The 25,635-nt window shown below is 41.4% G+C and overlaps 2 protein-coding genes across 5 annotated transcripts in view; both read left to right on the forward strand.

Annotated features, from left to right (window-relative positions):
* LOC135558656 (extended synaptotagmin-2-B-like) overlaps nucleotides 1-5,224 on the forward strand; it is a 46,322-nt gene extending 41,098 nt beyond the window's left edge. For all 3 annotated transcript variants that reach the window (XM_064992654.1, XM_064992655.1, XM_064992656.1), the window contains 8 exons: nucleotides 743-829; nucleotides 1,085-1,234; nucleotides 1,538-1,914; nucleotides 2,096-2,191; nucleotides 2,806-2,937; nucleotides 3,043-3,148; nucleotides 3,330-3,379; nucleotides 3,548-5,224. In XM_064992654.1, the coding sequence (XP_064848726.1) occupies nucleotides 743-829; nucleotides 1,085-1,234; nucleotides 1,538-1,914; nucleotides 2,096-2,191; nucleotides 2,806-2,937; nucleotides 3,043-3,148; nucleotides 3,330-3,379; nucleotides 3,548-3,596 (1,047 nt within the window). In that variant the 3' untranslated portion in view covers nucleotides 3,597-5,224. The remainder of the gene's footprint in view (nucleotides 1-742; nucleotides 830-1,084; nucleotides 1,235-1,537; nucleotides 1,915-2,095; nucleotides 2,192-2,805; nucleotides 2,938-3,042; nucleotides 3,149-3,329; nucleotides 3,380-3,547) is intronic.
* A 1,356-nt stretch (nucleotides 5,225-6,580) lies between these two features.
* Nucleotides 6,581-25,635, forward strand: part of LOC135558658 (receptor-type tyrosine-protein phosphatase N2-like) — a 145,617-nt gene continuing 126,562 nt past the window's right edge. The window contains exons 1-2 of one of the 2 annotated variants that reach the window (XM_064992657.1): nucleotides 6,581-6,851; nucleotides 13,048-13,098. In XM_064992657.1, the coding sequence (XP_064848729.1) occupies nucleotides 6,767-6,851; nucleotides 13,048-13,098 (136 nt within the window). In that variant the 5' untranslated portion in view covers nucleotides 6,581-6,766. Of the gene's footprint in view, nucleotides 6,852-13,047; nucleotides 13,099-20,383; nucleotides 20,525-25,635 lie in introns of those variants that run through there. The other variant, XM_064992658.1, reaches the window with a different exon arrangement.

Here is a 25,635-nt window from a genome sequence, read left to right on the forward strand (position 1 = left end):
CAAAGAAAAATTTTTTTTTTTGGGTTACCACCTTTGAAATGCAAGAGAAAGGCTTATGTATTATTCCAGCCCAGGCTCAATTTAGATTTTGGCTACTAGATGGCAGCAGTGTATGGGCAAAGTTTTAGACTGATCCAATGAACCATTTCATTTCTGTTAAAATGTTGTATCAATACTGCCCAAATGTGCCTAATTGGTTTATTAATAACTTTAAGTTTATAACTATGCACTCTCCTCGAACAATAGCATGGAACTATTTCACTGTAATAGCTACTGTAAATTGGACAGTTCAGTTAGATTAACAAGAATTTAAGCTTTCTGCCAATATCAGATATGTCTATGTCCTGGAAAATGTTATTGTTACTGACAACCTCAGGCTAATGCGATTACATATGTTAGCTCAACTTCCCTGTGGGGGTCCCACCGATCCTGAAGAAGTTTTAAAGAAAATGTAGTTTTTACTCCATACATTTTCCCTGACACCCAAAAGTACATAAGTATATTTAAAACCAAATACTTTTAGACTTTTACTCAAGTAGTATTTTACTGGGTGACTGTCACTTTTTTTCTTGAGTAATTTTATTTTAAGGTATCTTTACTTTTACTCAAGTATGACAGTTGGGTACATTTTCTACCACTCGTTACATTAACCATATAAAATAGAGGTATTTCCAGTGCAATGTGAATAGAATATGTCCTTGCTGATATACAGTCTCTAACATTATCCTCCTTCCCTAACCAGACGAGGTATAAGACCAACGAGCCTGTATGGGAAGAGGCGTTTACTTTCCTCATCCACAACCCCAAATGCCAAGAGCTGGAGGTCGAGGTACATAAGCATGATTTCCCTCCTGAGGGACCTCAAAATGTCAGCTATTTAGTATGGTAAATGTGTCTGATTTAAACTCTGTGGCTATGATGTGAGATGGAGTTGATTTTGCCTGCTGTTTTAAATCACACTCAATGATTTTACTGTTTTAAGACATCTTTGCCTCAAGTTTGCCTCATTTAATTGTTTTGCTGTGAAATTTGATGCAATTTGTGCTGTGGCTGTGTGATTGTGTGTCCCATTTCCTCTCCTCAGGTGAAGGATGAGAAACATGAGTGTTCTCTGGGGACTCTGAACCTGCCCCTGGTCCGTCTCCTAGAGGCTGAGGACATGACACTACACCAGCGCTTCCCTCTCAAGAACTCTGGGCCCAGCTGCACCCTCAAGATAAAGATTGCACTGAGGGTAAGGGTCCATGAGGGTCTGAATAGGGCTCTTTTATATTGTCTATGTCCCAAATTAGCACCCTATTCCTTATATAGGGCGCTTCTTTTGTCCAGGCCTATGCAGGGAATAGGTTGCCATTTGGTTCGTAGTCATATTCACATTAGTACTCTCCCTGCTAAATGTTTAACCTGACTGCAATTATTTTACATTTTTGCTTAAAAATTAAAAAACGATATACTACACATTCTTCAATAAAGACAAGCAATGTGTCTCGTATGATTATTTTTAACCCTCTCCAACCTCTATGTCCCACTTGTGCAGGTTCTGTGTCTGGAGAAGCTGATAGCGTCAGACCAGACGTCCTCGGTGCAGGTTCGTAAGGCTAGCACTAGTAACCCCATCCCCATGAAGAAACCGTCAGTCTCCGAACCCCCCAACCCTGTCCCTGTCTTGGACCTCCCCAGCTCTGTGGCCACCTCCACCCAGGAGCTCCACAGGAGAGGGGGGGATGACGAGCCCTACTCAGGGGGACCGGTAGGCATCGGCCTGGCCGACGCAGGTAGGAGCACCTCCAACCTGGCCATCTCTGGTTCTCAGAAACACCTGGCACACAGGGGGTCAACCCCCAGCATCGCCTCAGACATCTCCAACCCCTACGCCACACAGGAGCTCCAGCAGAGGCTGAGAGAGCTGCAGAAGTAAGCATGCATGAAACCAAGCACACACAAAAACACATTGATACACGCAGGCTTGTGCACATACACAACACATTGTGACATAATTAAAGCATAGAATACAGATTTATTGACTAACTTGCAGATTGTATTACAGACCTAATGTGATCAGAACAAAGAGACTAATGTGTGTCTCTGTCCACAGTGGCTCAGCCAGTAATTTCCCCCTGGGTGAAGTGCAGTTGACTGTCAGACACAGCTCTCAGAGAAACAAGCTCATCGTGGTGGTGCACGCCTGTCGGTAAGTGACATGATGGGAGATTTAGGCTATCCAAGAGAAAACAACTATCAAAATAAAAAAAGAAGCTTGTACTGTACATTTAAAATAGAGTGGATTAAGCTGATACAAACGACGCCTTGTCCAATACTTAGTGTATAGACTAACTACAGTCCTGTATGTGTCCCAAATGGCACCATATTCCCTTTTATAGTGCACTACTTTTGACCAGGGCAAATAGGGCTCTGGTTAAAAGTGGTGTACTCTATAGGGAATAGGGTGCCATTTGGGACACATACAGGACTGTAGTTAGTCTATACACTAAGTATTGGACAAGGCGTCATTTGTATCAGCTTAATCCACTCTATTTTAAATGTACAGTACAAGCTTCTTTTTTTATTTTGATAGTTGTTTTCTGTTAACTCAAAGGATATGATCCAGGTAACTTAATTGTGTCAAACTACTCAGTTCGCAATAGGACATTGATTTACACTTCAGACTCCGGGAGGGCATATGTAATGAGATGACTGATGAGCTACAGTAGCCGCCCTGAATGGATCTATTCTATCCCTGGATAGTCCACGTTATCGGTCTGTCCTGCTCTATTCCTGTGTTTTCATGTCTCTCTCTCCCCACAGAAACCTGATTGCGTTCACAGATCACTTGTCAGATCCATACGTGCGGCTCTATCTTCTACCTGACAAGCGACGGTCTGGGAGGAGGAAAACCCACACGCACAAGAAGACACTGAACCCTGTCTACGACCAGATGTAAGTTTCGACATTCCTCTTTACTACTCTTACCATCGGACATGAATGGATTTACTGGTGGTGTACTGGTAATCATTGTGTAATTGTGTTTGTGTGTGTTGTCAGATTTGAGTTCAGTGTGTCGATCGTGGAGCTACACAGGAGGACTCTGGACGTGGCGGTAAAGAACGGAGGAAATATCTTCTCCAAACACAAAGGGCTGCTGGGAAAGGTGAGACTGGACCTGTTCTCTTACAACAGCACTGTCTATACATGCATACCTTGTCCATTATTGGATGACATAACTGTGACTACACATTATTGCTGATTCACAGGGAAACTTTGCAATCACTCTTTCTAATTTACCTGTCCATGTTTCACCCTTCCTCCTTCATATCATGTCACCCTGACAGGTTCTAGTGGATCTGACTTATGAAGATATCGCAAAAGGATGGACACAATGGTTAGTGAAAATAACTGAAAAATACAGTCATGTTTACTTGTTCTCAAACAAATTGAGACATTATTTGCTCTCATCACACCATTTGAGGTACAAAGAATTAAGCGTAGTTAATGTAAACGTGTGTTTGTTATTCCTGCTTTATAACAATGTGTCTGTCTTTGCCACTAGGTATGAGTTGAGTGAGGACGGTCTGAAAAAACCTCTTCAGCAGCTATAGACTACACCATGAGAGTTAGAGGAGGACCTAACCAAGTCTTCAACCATGTATCATTGCCACTAGAGTCCGCATGTGTCAAGCATCTCAGAGTAGTGCTGATTTAGGATCAGTTATGCCTTTTAGATCAGAATAAATAAGATAATATGGACATGAATCCATAATAAATAAGATTACATAGACAGGGGGGACATGATCGTAGATCAGCACTCCTACTCTGAGAAACATGAAACCTACAGCCCAAATCTTTTACAAATGTAACTGCCTTTTCCATACAGTTGTTTTAAGCCCGTGGGCAAATCTTCTATTTGTTTTCCCTTTTTTAATTACGGTTATTATTATTTACATGACTCGCAATTATATATATAAAAAAAGCTTTTGATATTAATTTATACACATCAGTTGCATCGTTATCGCTGCCCACTTAGAAACTCTCCAGTGCAATAGTAAGAAAGGGAGTATGTGGTGTTAATGAATGAAAAAATTATTCCATATTTAAAGAGGAAATTATTGAGGACCGTAACAAAATATCTATTTTCTTGCTACGGCTGTGACCGCGGGTATAACCGCCTTGGTTTATGTGGGGAATGTACAACATATATGTACATTGACAATAAGGACTAAAGATTAGGTTTATTATAGTGTTAGTTGAGGGAGGTTTCGCTTAGTCAAAATTACCATTTCATTTTTATAATTAAACAAACTACATATAAACTCTACAATCTAAAAAGATTAACTTTTGTCAGAGCATGGCGCTACAAGTTGACAGTCTCTCCTCTAAGTTAAATAGTGAACCTAGTACAGTACTTGGCCACCAAAGACACAAGTGTTTCATTTTATTGCCTACATGGGGTTTTAAATAAGCCAAATATGTATGCATGTTTGCACAGTATTTGTTTCCTTACTTAAAGTCTTTCAAAGCACAGTGTTTAGGACCAGTAATAATAACAGAACTTGCTCTAGTTAACCTCAAATGAATATTCCAGCCTTCTTCAAGTCATTATGGCTTATGGTAATTGATTTTCCAACTCTGAAATCAGGACAGATCAGTTATGTATGGTTGAACTATATGTATCATGTTTGTGATCAATAAATATACCAGTCTTAACTCTGTTTTTGTATTAGAAACACATTTCAGCATGCATATCTTATTCAAAGCTTCTCTTTAATGCAATCGCTTGCAAAAGAAAAACACATGATAAGAATTAAGGAATTGTTTTGGTTTACGTTGTGGGTATGACCATATTGTATCCGGTTACCACATTAATGATGCATATTAATGGAAAACATTTTAAATTGTACCATGTTTAGACTGTACCATATTGGCGTGTAACCTACTGTATTAGTTATGATTTGTGTTCTCAAACCTCTGTCCTTTTTTAAACTAGTTGGATGCCTACGTATGTGTAAGCCATCAAATGAAAACGGTCTCTGAAGTCAAGTTCCTGTCCTCATGTTCTGAACTGGTTCGCCTTCTCCATGTACTTTATTTATCTTGTGCCTTAAATCCACAAATATTAAGATATTTTAAAGTATAAAGAAGCTGTTACGGTTTCCATGTTTGAGAATTTCTACTTATGTCTTTTAAATAAAGAGCTTTTGCTGTATGCACAGCAATAAGCTGTATATTACTTTGACTCCATGGACTTCATTCTAATGTCCCACTGTTATCAAACGTTTATTTCGCTGATTTTGCACTAATGCTTGTTTTCATTTATTTGCCTTGTTTTCAGTCAATTAATCGTAATCGTCTTGTTTTCATCAAATCAATGTAGGTGTATTGATGCCATCTTGTGGGCCCTTTCAATAATGCACAAGCTTGTTCACTGCAAACGATGCCGTGTTCATGTCTCGTCGGAAACTCGGGACCTCCAAGTTAGTTTTAACGTAAGTTATTTGCTTAGGGCTTCCTATTGGTGGATTCTGATACTTCCCAATTGGGAAACTCGGCTATCATGTCCTGCGTTTAGACAGGCAACCCAATTCTGATATGTTTTTCTCTAACTGGAAAGAGCTGCTTTGAAAATATGTGATTAGTCAAAGATCAATTATTGCGGAACAAAATGCAGAGTTGTGGTCCTGTGTAAACGTAGCACTCTTTCTACAATGAGTAAGCAAGTAATATATTTCCAAATGTCCGATACGATGTGAACACAAGTCACAAGCGCCTTCAAAAATATGTAATGTGCAAACATTTCGGGGATAGTTATTTGTAAATGGTGTGCTCACGATGACTGACTCCCTGATTGGATGAGTCAACCATTGACGCATTTGTATTACCTTTGTTTACCTTTTATCTGGTCATTCATTTCAGGAAGATAGATATATCAGTCAACTCAAACCACCTGACTGTTCTCCATTCCCACATTCCTCAGCTCTCTCTTTTCAAAGACTACAGTAGGTATTCTAACCGAGGTAACGTTCTATTCACCTTCGTAGTCATGGCATACTTGATTCAATAGCTATCGACGAGAGAAAACACATCTCCCGAATATCTTATATAAAACTAACTTGACCTTGGTCTTCTACAGTACATCAGGTCCTTTAAAATTCAGGTCCTGGAGGGCCAAAACACTTGTGTTTTTTCTACCTGGTAGTTAATTGCAGCCACCTGGCGTCGCAGGCCTGAATTAGTCCGCATTAGACGGAGAGGATGAAAACCAGAACTGTTTCTGCCCTTCCGGACCGACATTGAATAGCCCTGTCCTACATTATAACAGATGGCGCATATTGGCAATTGGTACATATTCATTCGGCTGTTCAATTACTTTTCAGGAACATTTTCACAAAGTGAAACAGTCTAGTTTACTTAGTACAGTACCACACTACAATCATAATATCACTATTTTTATTATCAGTGGACATCTTCTATTGACATGTGCACCTTAGAATTGGTTAAAGACATTTAGGGAGGCTGTGCTATGGTGTACGCGCAGGTGCGCTTCTGCTTGGCGTCAGCTAGGAGGGGCCAACGCTTGTCTGTTCATAGTGCTGATCATCGTAGTGAGACTTACTGCAGGAGCCGAGACCAATGGAGCTGGCTGAATCGTCCTGCATCCTCCCCATACCTTCCAACCTCCATCTCTCTCCCTGACTCTGTCTCTCCTTTCATAAAACAAAACGAAACCATAGACATGGATTGTTAACTACCGCATGTGTGTCATGGATCAAGAATGAGAAACATGGATTCGATTTACATTATTCTCGTCCTCCTTGCTCCCCAACCCTATTTTTTAGCCTCTGCAGACAGGAAATTCGGTGAGTAGCCTACATTTATTTATCTGAAAGATCATAATGATCCTAAACTGCATCAGCTGCCAGGAGACGCACATACGGTTATTTTGGGTCTGTCAATATTTTATTGGTCATTAGACAGCTGGGAAAGGCGCGGAACAGCCTACGGTACGACTGCAGGTCTTGTTTAAGAGATAGGCTAACAGCTATATCTATAATAGGGGGGGGGGGGTGTTGTCGCTGTAATATAGAAACATGTGCACGAAATAGGCTATGGTGTAGGCCTATATTATTGTTTAGACATGTTGTTTGCATGTACGTCTTTAACATGTTCAAGCTAAAACGCACCTATCAATATATCGATGTCAAGTGTTTGCTTCTTTTAACGATGACTATTTTCTAATGGAATGAATGCCATTATTTAGGATACAACATAGCTATTTTGCAGGGAGAAATAGCAGAGAATCACGTTAGGCCACCGTGGTGCGTTTGCTGTCTAATGTCTTTCTATCACGAAGATGGTGAGAGTCAATGAGGGAAAAGCTGTGGTAGTACCCGAGGCCACATGCCTGCTATGTCGACCATTTGGGTAGCTATGCTCATTGGGAGGAAAACCAACACATTATTAGGGTCCAAACCTTCCAAAACCCATTAGTTTGTAGCCATATCTATGATTAAAAAGAGACTCATTTTAAGAAGAGAGATGTAAAGAAATCCGATTTTAAAACGCCTCCTCCTTTTCGTGTTAGGCTATGGGTGGACCATTTGTTATATAGTTTAAATGCTTTATTTTTTCCTTACATAGCCTATACAGAATAGTAGCCTATGTAATGCAATACTCAGTCCTTAGAAACCATATTTTTCATATCAAACCGTGTCATATCAAACAGTGATTTCCCTTTATTTAAATTTCAGTTTGACACACAATAATTCAGGGAATTGTTCTAAATACTATATTATAAAGAGCAAGTACAGTAATAGCATACGGTGTTAGAAAAGTTGTTAATAAATATATACACAATGCCATGGACTAATCTGCAACACTTAACATTATGCATCCGATTACACCTGTGTAATAACACTATTATTACCATATTAATATTGTATAAACATGTTGTAGCCTTATAGCCATGTAGCCTAATAATTACAGTGTTACTGCACAGATACAAGAGCAGCCTTTGTATCACCAGCTCACTCTAGCTGTTCTACCCTCCATAGCATTTACTCTATTATGAACCCTATTGTACAATACACTGCCTTGCCTGTATCACTTCCCAGTGGTTTTATTGCATGGGATGTAGGGCCATTTCCCAAGACACAGATTAAGTCTAGTCTTGGCCTAAAAACCCCTTTCATAGATAATCTCCATTGAGTCTGCCTTTTAGTCTCGGTTTTAGGGTCAGTGAAAGAGCCCCATAATGTTCAAAATGTTATTTTTGGTTGCAGTTAATGGAGTGGTCGGTCTGCCAGCACACTCAGAGGAGAACAATAATACACTGATTTAAAAGCTCCTGTGTTTATTTTTGGATGCCTGTGCTCCACTGGCTGAGTCACTTTCACTTCTTGCGTCAGTTGATCAAAAGCATTTCTTAATTAGCTGTAGTGTCACTTATGTGCGATTGCTGATTTACAATCAGATGAAGAGGCCTACTGTTAAACTAAACCTATGTTGTTGTGTTGCTTCTTTAAGTAATGAGTTTCTTCCTGGATTGGTGGCTTAAGTTGAAAGCATACTTGGATCAATTCCCCAATGACAGCAGCGAGAAAGAAGAGAGGGCATTATCATCCCCACTGTAGCCATAGTGACTGGGAACCAACAGCCTACAGAGATGTAACTTGTCTGAGTACAGGGTTAAACTGGAAGGTGACAAAAAAATCAACTTTCAATTGGTCAATTTAGAGGGGTGCACAGATAGTGGTTTGGAATAGCAGTCCTGAAATTTGCTCCATTGTTTGTGGACCTTGACAGAACTACCGTGGAAAATCAAAGTTTCAATCAGGAGGTGTGCTCACACAAAGCTCCTTAAATTGATAGTAATCTCTGTGTGTTCATGGTGCCTGACTAACTGCCCCCTGTAACACCCTCCTGCTCTCATCTCCTCCTCTCACATCCTGAGACTGACTGCCTGATCCAAAGCTCCAGCATTGGTTCACCAGACTGGAGGATGGACACGATACACAAAGCTTTTCTCAATCCTCTGAAGTCTCAGCCAAAGCTTTTATTCCCTTTTGCGTTCAGTTTATAGTTGTTTGGTTTATGGATATTAAGCATTTCAACTCAATATTATTGGCATTAAATTGGCTCCATATATAGCACTACCTCAGGAATCGGTAAAAGGCCTGTCCTAATAGGTAAGGGCGTTTTCATGTTGCTCAGACTGTTCTGCAGCTTTGGTATTTCATGAGGACAGTCTGTTGACATGCTGTGACGGGGTCATGTCAGGGTATATCTTCCTTTCCATGTAGTTTCCCTGTATACACTGCAGCCAGGTGATGTCAGCCTCAATAGTCGTCAGTCGTGCCATATGCAACTGAACAATCAGCACGAACTAAAGATGTTAATACCAGTTTCTATGGACACGGGTGCACAGGCATGCATGGGAAGACCTCTTCCGAGGCCTTGGTGAGCTAATGATTGCAATATTTGCTTTGGTTTCCCTTTATTCTAAGTATTTCTAGTCAGGCCGATGGGTTAAGATATTTGGAGTGTGTGACTCAATTTCCACAAAGATAATAACTTTAAACGTATGGACTGCGTCCCAAATGGCACTCTATTTTGAGGGAATACAGTGCCATTTGGGAAGTGGACGTGGACTCTTGTTTGTTCAGAGCCAAAATAGGGCTGGGTTAAAAACAAGAGAAAATGTAACAGGAACTGACATGGGTTGGACACAAGGGCACACCTCAGGGAAAAGGATGGCTCCTATTAATACTACTCTTTACAATAAGGGGTGGACATGAATGCAATGACGCCAACTAAATGTCAAGTGACAAATATGATGGAGGGGGGGGGGGAGGGCGTTACTGTTGTCTTTGTTTGATCTGCCTTGAATCGCAACTGCAGATATAGTGGACAGGGGCGTACCGCAGAGCAGATACCACAATGATTACAGCTCCCCCTTACAGAAAAAACACACGTGGAGAATCACATCATTTCACGTGGAAAATAACATGACATTTCACGTGAAACTTCACGTGTTCACATATTTTAACATTTGAAGTTTCATGTTATCACATGTTATTTTACATTTTGTCACATGTTATCACATTAACTTCACATAGGATCCTGTGTTTCGTGAAATTCATGTGGTCTTTCCTTAAGGGCACACTTTACCCCCTGACGCTCTCCCTGGTCACTCCCTACACGGGTCTTATCAAGGTTGACAGTCAGTGGAAATATAGATGTTTTTATCAGTTATGACAGTAATGTGAACAGTATGACTTGTGGCAGCTTTTGTAATATAACTTTGTTTGGTAAAATATTCAGCAGCATCCAGTAACATTATTTGATCTCTTGATTAGCCTCTGTGTGTTCTGTAGGTGTAGCCATGGTGTGGCTACGCTCTTTCAGTCTTCAATAATCATTTAAGCTAATGTTGACAGTCAAGGAACACAGACACAGAATATATAGACACAGTGTATATGTCCGACAATGTCAATCAACAGGCGGCAGCCATTTGAGCAACAATGGCTGTAACGTATACGCTAGGAGTCAGGTAGCAGGTGCAAAAGGGGAGTTTAATAATGAGAATAAGCAGATGAACAAAACAGGAGAGGCATACTGGACGGGAAGAAAACCAATACTGCCTGAAGACTGAGGCTGCTAAGGGCTAAATAGAGGGGAAGTAATCTAGGTAATGATGTAGTCCAGGTGTGTGTAATGATGGTTGCCAGGTGTGCGTAATGTGGGTTGCCAAGACCAATGGTTAGTAGGCCGGGAACGGGAGTAGGCTTGACAACTGTCAGTATATGGGGATTTTAATGCTCCTTATACCAATAAACATAGAGACATTCATCTGTCTTTTACACAGAGATCTAATTTTCCAGATGGACAAACTTTATTCCTTTGCAAGTAAAGAGCCAATCAAAGACAGCCATGTGGAAAACCACCCACAGTTTTGTTAAATGATTAATTTGTCAGAATTCCTTTTTTAGTAGCTTCATCCTTCACTTGTGTGTGCCTATAAAAATAACATCTTGGTAATACTTTACTTAGTGTTGATATGTAGCATTCATAAAGCAGTCATAAAGCCTTTATATGCATGGCATATAGAGTCATAATGCCATATATCACCACTCTAAGTAAAAATGTTATCAGCCTCACATTCAACTTCAGCTATCGCTTAGTTTCCCCCAAGGTTACCTCTAGGCTCATTAGGTTGATCAGAATGCCAGGCACACTCTTCTCTTGATGTTTGGTTTTGGTGCTGTGGCCTTCTGAGAAGTTTCTATTTTGCCTACGCACTACCAGCTCACTCCCAGACACAGGAAGAAGCAGAGTAAAGCAGACTCCTTCATCAGTAGCAGGGCCACGATGGAAGGAGTTTGAGTCTGTCTGTCTGTGTCTGACTAAGAATGAGTACGTGAGTCCCTTCTTAATCATACAAGTACACCCAAAATCTTTCAAACTCAACTTCAAAAGTACGCTATTTTTCAATATGTTAAAAACGGTCAATTTCAAAGACACACATACTATTTTTTGTCAGTATTGCTAGCATGTGTAATGCAGTCACATCAGCACCAAGGCTGTAGAAACCACTGCAGAAGGTGGTGACTTATGTTTGATGCACAGCACACGTGTCTTCGTTCTCCATCATGTCAGAGTGCTAATTGGCCACGCCTCCCTGCCTGGGGTGTCCTATGGAGTGTGTCACCAGTGTTGCTGCTGTGGTATGACAGCAATGTGACATATTGAGCCCAAAACACCCCGAAAAACACTCTAGGGGATGGTGGGTGGGCTGGCTGTGTGTACTGTAAACCCAGGCCCTGACCCTTTCCTCAGCCCCCATCCGAGGACCACATGCTGTGACAAGACTGCTTTATATAGCATAGTATCCTAGGCTTGGCTCCCAAATGGCAGCCTATTATCATAGGGGTCTGTTCAAAAGTAGTGCACTACATAGGGAATAGGGTGTCATTTGGGTCAGCAGCTCCCGACAGCAATAAACAGTGTATCTTCCTAAATCCCTTATGATGATGAAAACATGTGTTTAGGAACCACTAGGAAGAAAAGGAATCACTTAAAACCTAGAGATAACAAAATAATTATTTCTATAAACTTGAGGAAGGTGGATCCATGCAGCCGCCCACATCCCACTCCGTATAGCTGCTGTGGCCCCGGCCTGAGACCGATTTGATACTGCAGTTCAATTGGATATATGGACAGGGTTATAAATCGTGTCCTCTTAGTGAGGGTAAGGGGTTGTCAAATGGAGAGAGAACTTTGTGCCCTGTTAGGCCTGCTCTTCTCCTGGCTGTCCTCCTCTCCCCTCCTCTCATATCCCCCTTCTCTCTTCTCCACTTCTCATCTCCTCTCCCCCTTCTCTCTTCTCCACTTCTCATCTCCTCTCTCCCTCTACCCTCCTCTAGCTGTATATATGGTACAAAGATGTGTATTAAATGCCCTAAGGGCAGTGTGTTCTGTCAGATCCCTGTTAAGCAGAAATTTCAGTTACGACCCGTTGCCGCTGCCGGAGCACCTAGTGAGATGGATACAGAAACAGCATCCCCCAGCAGCCTGCTCCTCTGTGTTGATGGATCACCCTGGATCACGGTGTCTCTGTGTCCCAAATGGAACCCTATTCCCTATTTAGTGCACTACTTTTTGGACCAGGGCCCATATGGTTCTGGTCAATCATTGTGCACTATGTAGGGAATAGGGTGCCATTTGGGAAACAGGCTGTGTTTTACGATTGGCCTAAATGTTAACTTAGAATAATGGCCCTGTGGCTGTGCTGTTTATCTGCTGTAGCTGTGAAACGCAGTGCTGCATGACATTGTAATCCATGACGCCTCACCCACGCAGGAAGTGGGACATTATGTTGTATATCACTGCTCTTTTTTTTATAGATTCAGCTATAGCCTATAGAATAGCTGAATCTATAAAAAGCTGAGATGTACAATGCATGTATGTACAGTAGGCTATTGTTGATGGGTCTTAATATTATGATATTATAAATTATATTTAAAGTACAAATTGTTCTCTCCTCTTTTCCAACAGGTTGTCTGTTTGAGAAGGAGTTGTGCACACCATACGAGATCTGTGTCAACGGTAAGCCATTTTCATTTCATTCAGATACCATACAGCTATAAAGTAGAGCACACAAATCAAAGCCACCTGTAGACGCTAAAATATTCTTAATCTAAAAGGAAGTGGACATTCATGGCACAATATTAGCGAAAGTGATGATGATCAATTGGAGAAGGAAAATCTATTGCACTGACTCTTTTCTCCTCACTTCTCCTCTTTGAACGATTGGTTCAGAACACAGGACTAGAAAACACAGGACTAGAATTAGATTATATTTCTATGGTTTAGAATGCACTGGGTGCAACACCACAGGTGGTAAGTTCAGAATGCACTGGGTGCAACACCACAGGTAGTTAGTTCAGAATGCACTGGGTGCAACACCACAGGTAGTCAGTTCAGAATGCACTGGGTGCAACACCACAGGTAGTCAGTTCAGAATGCACAGGGTGCAACACCACAGGTGGTCAGTTCAGAATGCACTGGGTGCAACACCACAGGTGGTCAGTTCAGAATGCACTGGGTGCAACACCACAGGTGGTCAGTTCAGAATGCACTGGGTGCAACACCACAGGTAGTCAGTTCAGAATGCACAGGTGCAACACCACAGGTGGTCAGTTCAGAATGCACAGGTGCAACCACAGGAAATAATAGATAAGGGAACACCACAGACACAGCTGTTGAGATGGTGTCCACCTCTCTTCCTGTGTGCTTTCTTTGGGCCTCTACTACCCAGAATTCATTAGTTTAGGTTGCATCCCAAATGACACCTTATTCCCATTATAGTGCACTTCTTTTGACCAGAGCCCTTTCAGACTTGGTCAAAATTAGTGCACTATATAAGGAATAGGGTCCCATTTGGGACCTTTTCCTCATTTGAAATGTGGCCTTGTCTCTGATCTCATTGTGTTATGAATAAAACAATGCCCTGTGCTGCTGGGGAAAAATCATATTCATAGCTAAACTATTTTTGGCCCAGTTCGGTTCTCAGCCTGTGTTTAGTCTGCGCTGGTTGTCGCCTGGGTTATTACATTTAACAGGCCATATGCCAGAGGAACACACTCCTATGTCAGGGATTCATTCATTTCCAATGAGGAAAGTGCATACTGTCTGATGGGCTATATTAGATAGTTTCATGAATATTGTTCTTCCCATGTAAATATAATCACTTGAATTGACATATCCTATCAGACCATAATTTGATGGTTCTGTTGACTATTATACATCTTTTTCACTCGCGGATATTGTTATTCGTTTTATGTAACTGATGACCTAGTAGGTATGCCAGGTGGGAGACATTTTTAAACTTCTCGTGAAGTTATCTCAAAACGTGACTTTTATTCGTTCTGTGTGAGTTAAAGTACAGGGAGGTAGGTTGTATTGTAGGTGTTGCTGTGCACACCCTTCATAACACACTCAGTCACACTTACCAATGAGTCACCAACAGCACCAAAGTAGGTCTACACATCAAAGCAACACACTGTCCATATTTAGGTGATCCTTCTTCTCAAAAGTAATTACAGCTATACTGTATTGGCAATTGAGGTCATATGAGCCATAAAACTTTATTTGATGTGAACATCGTTGCATACAGTATATTATGCCTGATATGGTACATATTCTTACTCCCCTCCTAATGGCTGAATATGGTTAACCTTCAGACAAAAAAAAAAGATCAGCGTAGATTGACGTGCTGCCTAGCAACAGGGTGGAAGTGCTGCGTTGAGTGTATGCCAGCCACTCTGACGCGTTCTCTCTTTGACTACCTGTTTGAAGCTGCGACTATAACTGTCAACTGAGGTAAACTGAGCTGAGGTTTGGCTGACACGTTAGCTTTGGACCACGATGTGGAAAAGCTACAGTGAGTGAGCACCACCAGCTCAGCCTTTGTCTTTCTCTATATGGTGTGTGCCAGTGACAGCGAGTCAGTGTTAATGACAGTTGTCAAATTACCCTGGGCCGCTGCCTGGTAGGCACATTGTCTGTCTGAGTGGCAGTATCAGGACACATGCTCCCCAGGACAGAACCACAGCTAGAACTATAGACATCCCAAATGGCAACTTATTCCTTATATAGTGCACTACATTTGAGCAGGGCCCATAGGGTGTGCCCTATATAGGGAATAGGGTGCCATTTGGCACAAACCCTAATACTGTTGTTTCCAGGCAGGGAAATGAGACGCATACTGAGAGGTTAAAGGTTGATAATGGGACACAGCCCCTCTTATCTCTTGCTTGTTGATCAGCTACTGGTGGTTTGCCAGCCCACGACTCTCAGTTGTTCTTGGTTTGTGCCCAACAGCTCAGTAGGCTACTATGTAGTAATACAATGATACAGGGTTACTACACAGGCATAAGAGCAACTTATTGTAAAACCGTTATAATTTGGTTATTTTGTGAAACAAATGAGGATTTGGAAAAACTGACAGATGAAATCACCACCAAGCTACAAAAATCCTTGTTTACACGGAACATCAGCTTCTGATGAAGCTTCCTGGATCCTGAGATAGAGAGGCATATTAGTGGGTTTGGCCATGTGGATGTTCTAGATCACATCTCCCCACCAACAGGGGTGTTGATCAAAAGTAGTGCACTATAAATGGAATAGGGTGCCAATTGGGATGCACCCCAGATTTGATATAGAACACAAAAGGAAAGGGCAGTCTGAATGGTCGGCAGTGGAGAGGTTTGATCAGTGACTTGACATTTTCACTGGGATTTCACTGTGATGTGATCCTGAATTTGGAGCAGGATGACCTGTGACATTCCAGGCACATCTCATGATTCTCAGTTACCTGGCTTCAACAGCATGGATGGAGGCACGCCTGCACAGAGAGATAATGGCAAGGAGGGGTTTGCAGTCAAGATCTGACCCAAATGGCACCCTGTTTTCTATATAGTGCACTACTTTTGTCATTTGGGACCTAATTGTTGTTCTATAAACTGTTCCCTTGTGGTCACTCACAGGTATTGTATGTGACCCAAGATTTTCAGTAGCCTATATCATTTTTTTAAACCCAAATGAGCAATTGACCGTCCTGTGACCCAAATCGTCCTTAAACTACCCAAATTAAGAAGAAACAGTGCGTGATTATAGATTTATTCTCACCTCTCACTTGCTCAGGGCCTACTTTGGCCCCCACTCTTAGTTTAAGAAACCCTGGCCTATATGACCAATGTTGTCAGGGCAGCTAAAAGCAGGGTGTTGGTTCTATCTAGGTGTTGGAGTGGTCGGGTCAGGTGCAAACAAGCTGTGGAAAATCAGCTTAGGTGGTGGAATGTGTGCACTATGCACACCCTATTTGCTTAACCCAGTTTCAGTTTGATGTAGTAGGTGTGATGTTCCTATCAGATAACATATCTGAAGTGCAGTGGTGGAAAAAGTACCCAATTGTCATACTAATAGAAAATTACTCAAGTGAAAGTCACCCAGTAAAATCATACTTGAGTAAAAGTTTTAAAGTATTTGGTTTTAAATATACTTAAAAGTCAAAGTACAAATCATTTCAAATTCCTTATATTGAGCAAACCAGACAACATGCTTTTCTTTTTTTTTGTTGTATTTACGGATAACCAGGGGCACACTCCAACAGTCATACTTCATTTACAAATGAAGCATTTGTGTTTAGGGAGTCCACCAGATCGGCGGCAGCAGCGATGACCAGAGATGATCGCTTTTTTCACCACGTTTTTCGTGATATCCAATTACGATCTTGTCTCATCGCCGCAACGGGCTCGGGAGAGGCGAAGGTCAAGACATGCATCCTCCAAAACATGCCCCGCCAAGGCACTCTGCTTCTAAACAACCGCTCTTTCGCTTAACCCGGAAGCCAGCCGCACCAATGTGTCAGAGGAAACTCCGTTCAACTGACGACAGCCTGCAGGCGACCGGCCCGCCACAAGGAGTCACTAGAGCACGATGAGCCAAGGAAAGCCCCCCTGCCAAACTCGGACGGCGCTGGCCATATGGCACTCCCGGTCACGGCCAGCTGTGACGCCTCAACACTGCGATGCAGTGCCTTAGACCACTGCGCCACTCGGGAGGCCCAGAGATGTTCTCTTGATAAGTGCATGAATTGGACCATTTTCCTGTCCTGCTAAGCTTTTAAAATGTAACGAGTACTTTTGGGTGTCAGGGAAAATGTATGGAGTAAAAAGTACATTATTTTCTTTAGGAATGTAGTGGAGTAAAAGTAAAAGTTCTCAAAAATATATATATACTAAAGTACAGATACCACAAAAAATGACTTAAGTAGTACTTTAATGTATTTTTACTTTAGTACTTTACACCACTGCTGAAGTGTATTTTAATGATGAACTTTACAAGTACATTCCTAACCTTATATGCCTATAACAGTGTATTCGACTATGACTACATATTTTGATAAAGGCCCAGTGCAGTCAGAAACTTGATTTCCCTGTGCTTTGTATATATTTCCACCAGGTTGGAATAATACTGTGCAATTGTGAAAATGATGATAAAGCCCTTTTAGTGTAAGAACTGTTTGAAATTTCAACCTATTTTGGTGGGATGGAGTTTTGGTCTGCCTGGTGACGCAGTAAATTAGTTAGTAGACAAATGAGAAAGAGAGTTCCAAACCTCTCTGCCAATAACAGCTCGTTTTCTGTCCCCCCCTCCCCACTCAGACCACTCCCAGACAGTCCAAGAAAAATGATTGCTTGAGAAGTTCCTCTTTGCTACGAAGCTATTTGAATTGAATTGAAAACAATTGCAGTAACCAGGTTTACATCCAACCTTTTTATGTGAGCAAAGTACGTTGAACAAAAAGGTCACGACAGGCCTGGTGGAAGCAGCAAATTTGTAGGTAGACTTTCCAAATGTCAACAAAACAAAATACGATATACAAGATGGGATATTTTTGTGTCGGTAAAATTAATTATGAGAGAAATGATTTTAATGCGCAAATATTGATATAATAACCATCATATCGAAGTAAACTTGGCGTCACATGATGACATGTTGTGTGCTCCTCCCCTTACGACTCGGGAAAGAATGCAGTTTATTAGGCTACATATAAAATAATATTATGATCTTCACATGGTGGTGAAAGTGCATGGTGATGAGCTTGATGCTTCTTTCCAATAAATATCGAGGGTCTTATTCTGGTGACATGATCATCGCTGCTTGCTTGGCTGCCGATGGACAAATTAAAATAATCTCACTCTTTTGTCCATAATAATCTCATCATGTAGGCTATACATGTACTGTATCTGCGAGCTGTTGGCTAGAGCGCACGTGCCAATACCAGAATGTGCATATTTGCTATATAATGCAACCTTTTTTGTGACAAAACCATTAGTAGAGCTGAAAATGCGATGGAAATCCATTTAACCTTTGTGTTTTATTTGGTACATGGGAATTTAACCTCAAAAGTAATTTTTGTGTGCACTACACAAAAATAGCTTTATAAATACATCACGCACAGACTTTTATCCACAACAAGTCAATTTGATGAAAACACATCTCTTGGGAAAATGTGCATATTTATGCAGATTTTTGAATATTTGCATGAAAATCTGTCCCAATTGGATGGAAACCTAACTAGTAAGAACTTCATTGTTAACCAGAAATGATTTGATATGGATATTAAAAACATCTGCATTTGAGGTGTTGTCTTATTTTAATGCATCATTCTTGAGAGTTTTAATGGTTTCTAATGTACTGTATAGTCTTTGTTCATTTGGCATGTTATATTACTGTGACTGACTGTTGTCAAAACACATTACTAAACATTTTCTAGTCAAGTGCAAGTTCACCCTAATCTCTTCTTGGATGTTTTCTGTTGATCATTGAGCCTTGAAATGGATTATCCTTCCGCTAGTGACGTGATTACACATGGAGGTCAAGGATAATATCTCTGTTGCCAGTTTGCTAAAACGTAGTGCATGAGCAAACCCAAGGTTATCCAGGCTGTTGTAATACTTTCAGATGAGATACCAGACTCGAAATGTGTGGAAGACCATTCATCTTTTGGTTTGTTGGTTTGCTGGGTCCTGCTGTTGTATTTGCTTGACTGGGATTCTCATAAATGTGCAGGTTGACACACACTCGTGGTTCATATTTCATGTTTGTTTCACATGGGATGAAGATTTAATTGCTGCTTGGAAAAGGAATATGTGAAAGGGGGAGACCTAGTCAGTTGTACAACTGAATGCATCTTCCACATTTAACCCAACCGCTCTGAATCAGAGAGGTGCGGGGTGCTGCCATAATCAACATCCACGTCTTCCGTGCCCAGGGAACAGTGGGTTAACTGCCTTGCTCAGGGGCAGAACAACAGATTTTTACCTCGTCAGCTCAGGGATTCAATCCAGCAACCTTTCAGTTACTGGCCCAACGCTCTAACCACTAGGCTACCTGCCGCCAACAGGATATGTGGTGAATAGGGTGATCTGTGCTACTTGAGAATGGATATTCATATTTATAAAATGACAATGCGTGGCAAACATAAGTAATGTGCAGCAACGGGAAATCCTCTTCTCTAGTACTCTCTAGGCTACAGCATTTGACACAATAAAGTTCACTTGTATGGTCAGTTAGTCTCCACCTAGTGGTGCAATTAACAATTAAGTACTGTTTCATAAAATTAACAAAACACTCAAGACATATATAGCAGGGCTCTCAAACCCTGCTCCTGGAGAGTTACCCTCCTGTAGGTTTTCACTTCAACCCTGCTCCTGGAGAGCTACCCTCCTGTAGGTTTTCACTCCAACCCTGCTCCTGGAGAGATACCCTCCTGTTGGTTTTCACTTCAACCCTGCTCCTGGAGAGATACCCTCCTGTTGGTTTTCACTTCAACCCTGCTCCTGGAGAGCTAGCCTCCTGCAGATTTTCACTCCAACCCCAGTTATAACTCAACTGATTCAGCTTATCAACCAGCAAATTATTAGAATCAGGTGCACTAGATTAAGGTTGGAGCAAAAACCTAGTGGACAGTTGCTCTCCAGGAGCAGAGTGGTTACGGTTCTGAATTATTGCTCCATGAATGTATACATATATTCAATGATATTGAAAGTGTGCTGGATGTGTCTTGATTATTTCCCTCTGTTTGATGAATTTCTCTGTAAATGTTAATCAAGTTTCCTCAGCTGTATTGTGTACTGTGTGACTTATAATTTAATACTGGTAGTGCAGATGGCTTCCTCAGCATGTCTTCATTCCACAAGGAACACCCTCTGTGTGCTCAACAGTGAAATTGAAACATTGTGTTCCCTGATACAGGAAAGACTGTAGTCAATAAGTGTTCAGTAAAACGTATATGCGTTGACTTTCCTTTTGGACATAGATGTGTACAAGGTGCTTTTTCTTTACATTGTTTATGGAGTCCTTTTGCAAAGCTTCAATGCAGAACTGATTTTAATGAAATCAATTAAGGTGTTGCTAGAATTAATACAATTGACCTCTTTTCCCAAAGGTGAAGAAAGCCTAGGTAAGTTCATGCTTTCTTGGAATAATTTGAAGCAACATTGAAGCAAGGTTTTTTATCACTGTGAAAAACAGGTCTTGGTGTGGATTTGTAAGTGTTAAGAACAGGTCTTGGTGTGGATTTGTAAGTGTTAAGAACACGTCTTGGTGTGGATTTGTAAGTGTTAAGAACAGGTCTTGGTGTGGATTTGTAAGTGTTAAGAACACGTCTTGGTGTGGATTTGTAAGTGTTAAGAACAGGTCTTGGTGTGGATTTGTAAGTGTTAAGAACAGGTCTTGGTGTGGATTTGTAAGTGTTAAGAACAGGTCTTGGTGTGGATTTGTAAGTGTTAAGAACAGGTCTTGATATGATTTTATAACAGTGAAGAACAGGTCTTGGTGTGGTTTTATAACGGTGAAGGTCAGGTCTTAGTGTGGTTTTATAACTTATATATTTATACTGTAGTTATTACATTAGGACCTATACATGTAGTTCTCTCTGTTGCACCTGTCCATAGTTTTGCTGTCTTTGCAAAAAGATGGTTTTGGATGAGCCATTTATGTATGCTTAGCTTGCATAAGAAGGAAAAGCACATTTACATAAAATTTTCAATCAGTCAAGTAGGATCACACACACACATAGACAATGTATTCTATCCTAACAAAGGAGAACCGTGGAAAGCAGATGTTCCACAATTTAGTGCCAATTTATGATAATTTCCGTTTATTTATGATTAATATAAAACCATAAATATTCTGCTAGTACAAGCGCATACTGTGATTTCCTTAGAAGTGCCTGAAGTTGGCTAGGTGAATCCAACCCCTCCCCCTCTCAGTAAAACAATAGACTCTAGGTGCTCTTTGAGACGAGTAGGAAAAGAGGCATCAGATGTTGATGCCCGTTGAAAACCTGCTGGAGCACCACATAAACAAAAGAGGATGCTCTGCTCTGTTCCAGCTCCTACTCTGATTAGCTAAAGGGGAGAAGGGAACCAACACATCACCATGGCAACTGGCAGAACAGGGAACAAAACTAAATGGGCCCATTACTCAGCTGTGTCCTAGCATGTCTTCATCCAACATGTCGCAGACTGATTCAGATTGCTGTGTGAATCCTCACAGCTACAGGTGTAAGCTCTTAACTTGACCTAGCTATCTGTATATTGTCACAGCAAAATAATCCTACAGCAACAGGATTTTGTGTTTCAAATATTTTTTATTAAACACACACAAGAATGGTGTATAGGTATACAAGACAGGTATACAATTCTTATCTAAACATAAAAGAGCATACAGGAACAACAAGACCCAGAGTTCTGGGTGCAAAACAAATAATACAAAACATGACATACAAAACAAGTACACGTAGACAGAATAATAAGTAGGTTCAGGGCAGGAAGATTACAGTCCTCCAAAAATGTTTGCATAATTAAGGGGTTAGGATCCGCTTTAGATGTATATAGAGTCTCATAAAACTGCCGGAATCTGTCATTGATGTCTTTGGGGGAAGAGAGTAATTCCCCAGATGCAGATTTAACTTTGTGAATCATTCAGTCACTCACATTTTTTCAAAGTTGTCTGGCGAGTAATTTGTGTGGTTTGTCACCAAATTCAAAATATTTTTGCTTGGCATAGAGAAAAGATTTAGCAATTTTAGCTGAGAGAATCTGATTATATTCAAATTTTAAAGAGGTCATTTTTTTATGTTTCTCCATAGATGGGTGGCTAGCATTCTCCCTATCCAGTAAGTGAATTTGTCCCTCCAGTTCTTCCAGTTTTCCTCTGTTTCGCCTACTCCTGGCAGCCTGAAAGGAGATGATACAGCCTCTCAGATAAGCCTTCAGTGTTTCCCACAATAATGCTGAGGAAGTCTCTGTGTGGTCGTTGGTATCAAAGAAAAATGTAATTTGGTCTTTAAGATATTCACAGAATGTTGGTTCTGTGAGGAGCTGAGGATTCAACCTCCAGACCCTCTCGTTTGGTACAATGTCACCCAATCTCAGGGAGAAGGTGAGTGGACTGTGGTCCGAGATTATAATATCATGATACCTCACATTACAGGTATAGGGGAGTAGTCTAGCATCCAAGAAAAAGTAGTCAATTCGAGTGTAAACATTGTGAACATGAGAGTAAAAGGAGTATTCCCTCCCCGTAGGGTTAGCGATCCTCCATATATCAAGTAAGCTAGAATTTTTTATGTAGGTATTCAAGAATTTGCTTGAATAGGAGGTCGCTGTGCCTCTCGTTTTGGCAGAGAAGTTAGAGTGATACACTTGCCCCACCCACCTACACTTAAGTCTGCTATGACAGTTATTCTTCAGATGGGTTTCTTGCAAAAATATAATATCAGACGAGAGTGCTTTCAAGTGGGCTAGGACCTTGCCTCTCTTAATTGGTTCGTTTAAACCCTTGACATTCCAGGAAGTGAATGTAAGTCCGCCTCTCGTTTGTAGTTCCTATGATGGCCTGCATACCATGTAACTTGATAAAAAGGTAAGAAAGCGCACCAAACCATCACGATCAGCATATGTAGCACCTTACACTTACCCCCCCCCCCCCCCAACCCACATTTAACAGGCATGCACAAACAGGAAGGGAAAAAAAGGACAAAAATAATAATAAACACATTATCTGGCCGATGCCAAAGAAGCAGGGTAGTCTAGTGGTTAGAGCGTTGGACTAGTAACCGAAAGGTTGCAAGTTCGAATCCCCGAGCTGACAAGGTACAAGTCTGTCGTTCTACCCCTGAACAGGCAGTTAACCCACTGTTCCTAGGCCGTCATTGAAAATAAGAACTTGTTCTTAACTGACTTGCCTAGTAAAATAAAGGTAAAATTAAAATACATACATACCCACAAAAAAAAATCATATATGTTTAAAGAATATGTATATACATCCATATACACATACAAACATTCATACCCCAGAATAACAATCTACACTGATTTAAAATATACACATACATAATACTAAAATGCTAAGAGAAAATAGTAATAAAACATCAACTTGCTAACCAGGTGTCTGCGTCTGCCCCTTCCCAACCATCACCCACAGTCCCCTGCAAGCAATAAATAAATGGTATGGTAGTAAGAATAATGTAAGGATTGTAAAATATATAACGAAACAAAAGTGGGGGAATATAAGTATATCCATCCGAAGGTGTCAGTGATCAAACCTGGAAGTGCATAGCTCTGAGCACAGCCGGGATGAAAGTGAATTTAACTTTAAATGAGAGCTCTGACCTCCATCCATTGGTCGGTTCAGCGTCTTACATGTTCGGTAGCCCTTGTTGAGCCCGTTTAATACGGTTTCACCCAGTATGGTATAGTATGGATTCGAGTCCATGAGCAGACCCTAACACGCAATGACTAGGCACTCTAACCTGTGCGGGGGATTGGTGTATATCCCCGGATAAACGTCTCTGCGTCCAAAACCGAGGAGAGCCAAATCTTCTCACCGGAAGGCGGGGTAATTCTTAGTCTTGCAGGGAAGAGCAAGGCTGGGCGAAGATGGAGTTTGTAGAGTTTGGTCATGACCTCTCTGTAGTCGGCGCGATGCTTTGCCACATCGGGCGCATAATCCTCAAAGACACGGAATGGATGCCCTTTATGTGACAGGTTGCCCCTCATTCGAGCTTCACGCAGGATAAGATCCTTGGTCTTGAAACTGTGACAACAGATGATTACTGGGCGAGGACGTTGGCCCGGTCCAGGCACTGGGACAAGGGAGCGATGTGCACAGTCCAGCTGGAGATCCGAATCCAAAACATCCGATCCCATTGCATCCTTCAATAGCTTGGCGAAGAAGTCGGTGGGGCGAGAGCCCGCCTCTACCCCCTCTGCCAGACCAACAACGCAAAGGTTATTACGTCTGGATGGCCCTCCAGGTCCACCACTCAAGCCTCTGCACACTATCCTGCAATGACGTGCATATCTTCTCTAACTCCTCGATCCTACCAACGTTGAATTCAGAAGCTTTCTCAAGGTCCAGAATACTCTGGCCATGCGAAGCGACCGTTCGAATGATGCTCTCGATTTTGGTGTCCAGTTCAGCAATAGTGGCCTTAAGATCCTCAGCTATAGCAACACGTAGCTCCCCCAAAGCCCGGGTAAGTTCTGTAACGTTGTTGCAGGTGCCTCCCGCCATGACTGTCTCGTTGTTTAGTGGGGAGTAGGCCTCCGCTGTGGATTTATTGTCCTTTGGTCGCTTATTACTCGGCATTATCATATAAAAAGTTACAATCTTGTATTAGAAAGAAACGTTTGTTGTAAAAAGTGCCATAAAGTAGGTTAAATTAGATTATTTCGCAAAAAAGTTGCAGGAGCCTCTCACGCACAGCCGTTCACTCCAACATGCTAGTTCCGCAGCAACAGGATTTGAACGTTTGGTCCATAATGTTGCTTGATCGGTGGTTAGGCTATTAGCTGGCCAAAAGTAGGCTACATGGAAAGTGGAATACTGTTCATATAACCGTGTGTTAGTGTGGGTTTTCCGTGAATTCATGAAAATGACAAACGCTCATCTGCACTTCCTGCAATGCAGGAACATTCTCAGCAAAGAAAGAGTGATTAAATGAAGATCTGTAGTAGGTTTTGGTCTCTGATAACAAGAAAGCCTGTTTGTCTCTACCAGCTCTAAATGTACTAACTCTTATAGTGATTAGATACATTTAAAAAAGGAAGGAACCACAGCTTCTCTTCATTTCCCATATAGAAACAAGCACTTAGTAACACTAGCCTGCTAGGGCGGAGATGGAGGTAAGATGGGGGACTGTACACAGTGGTGCAGATTGCTTCAAGATAAAATTGTAATATTCAATATCTGTAAGTTAAATATTAGCACTTTATATACTCGTGGGTAATAACCCGTCTGTACAACAACACATATGAACTCACACGGCTAGAGAAATGTATCGACAAATGTTATGAAAACAAGCAACGCGCAAACATGACGGAGTGTAAACCAGGAGAACCAATCTCCAAAAGAAAACGCGACTCCCCGACGGACACAGACGATTTATGCTTTTGACCACCGGGACTGGTAAGGGTGGAAAGCGATCTGTTAAAGTCGATAAATGACAAACTGGGCATACTTGAATTAGTCAGTAAAGATATAAAAGAGTTGAAGGCCTCGAGA

This window comes from Oncorhynchus masou, chromosome 17 (assembly GCF_036934945.1).
Source record: "Oncorhynchus masou masou isolate Uvic2021 chromosome 17, UVic_Omas_1.1, whole genome shotgun sequence".
Classification (NCBI taxonomy): Eukaryota; Metazoa; Chordata; class Actinopteri; order Salmoniformes; family Salmonidae; genus Oncorhynchus; species Oncorhynchus masou.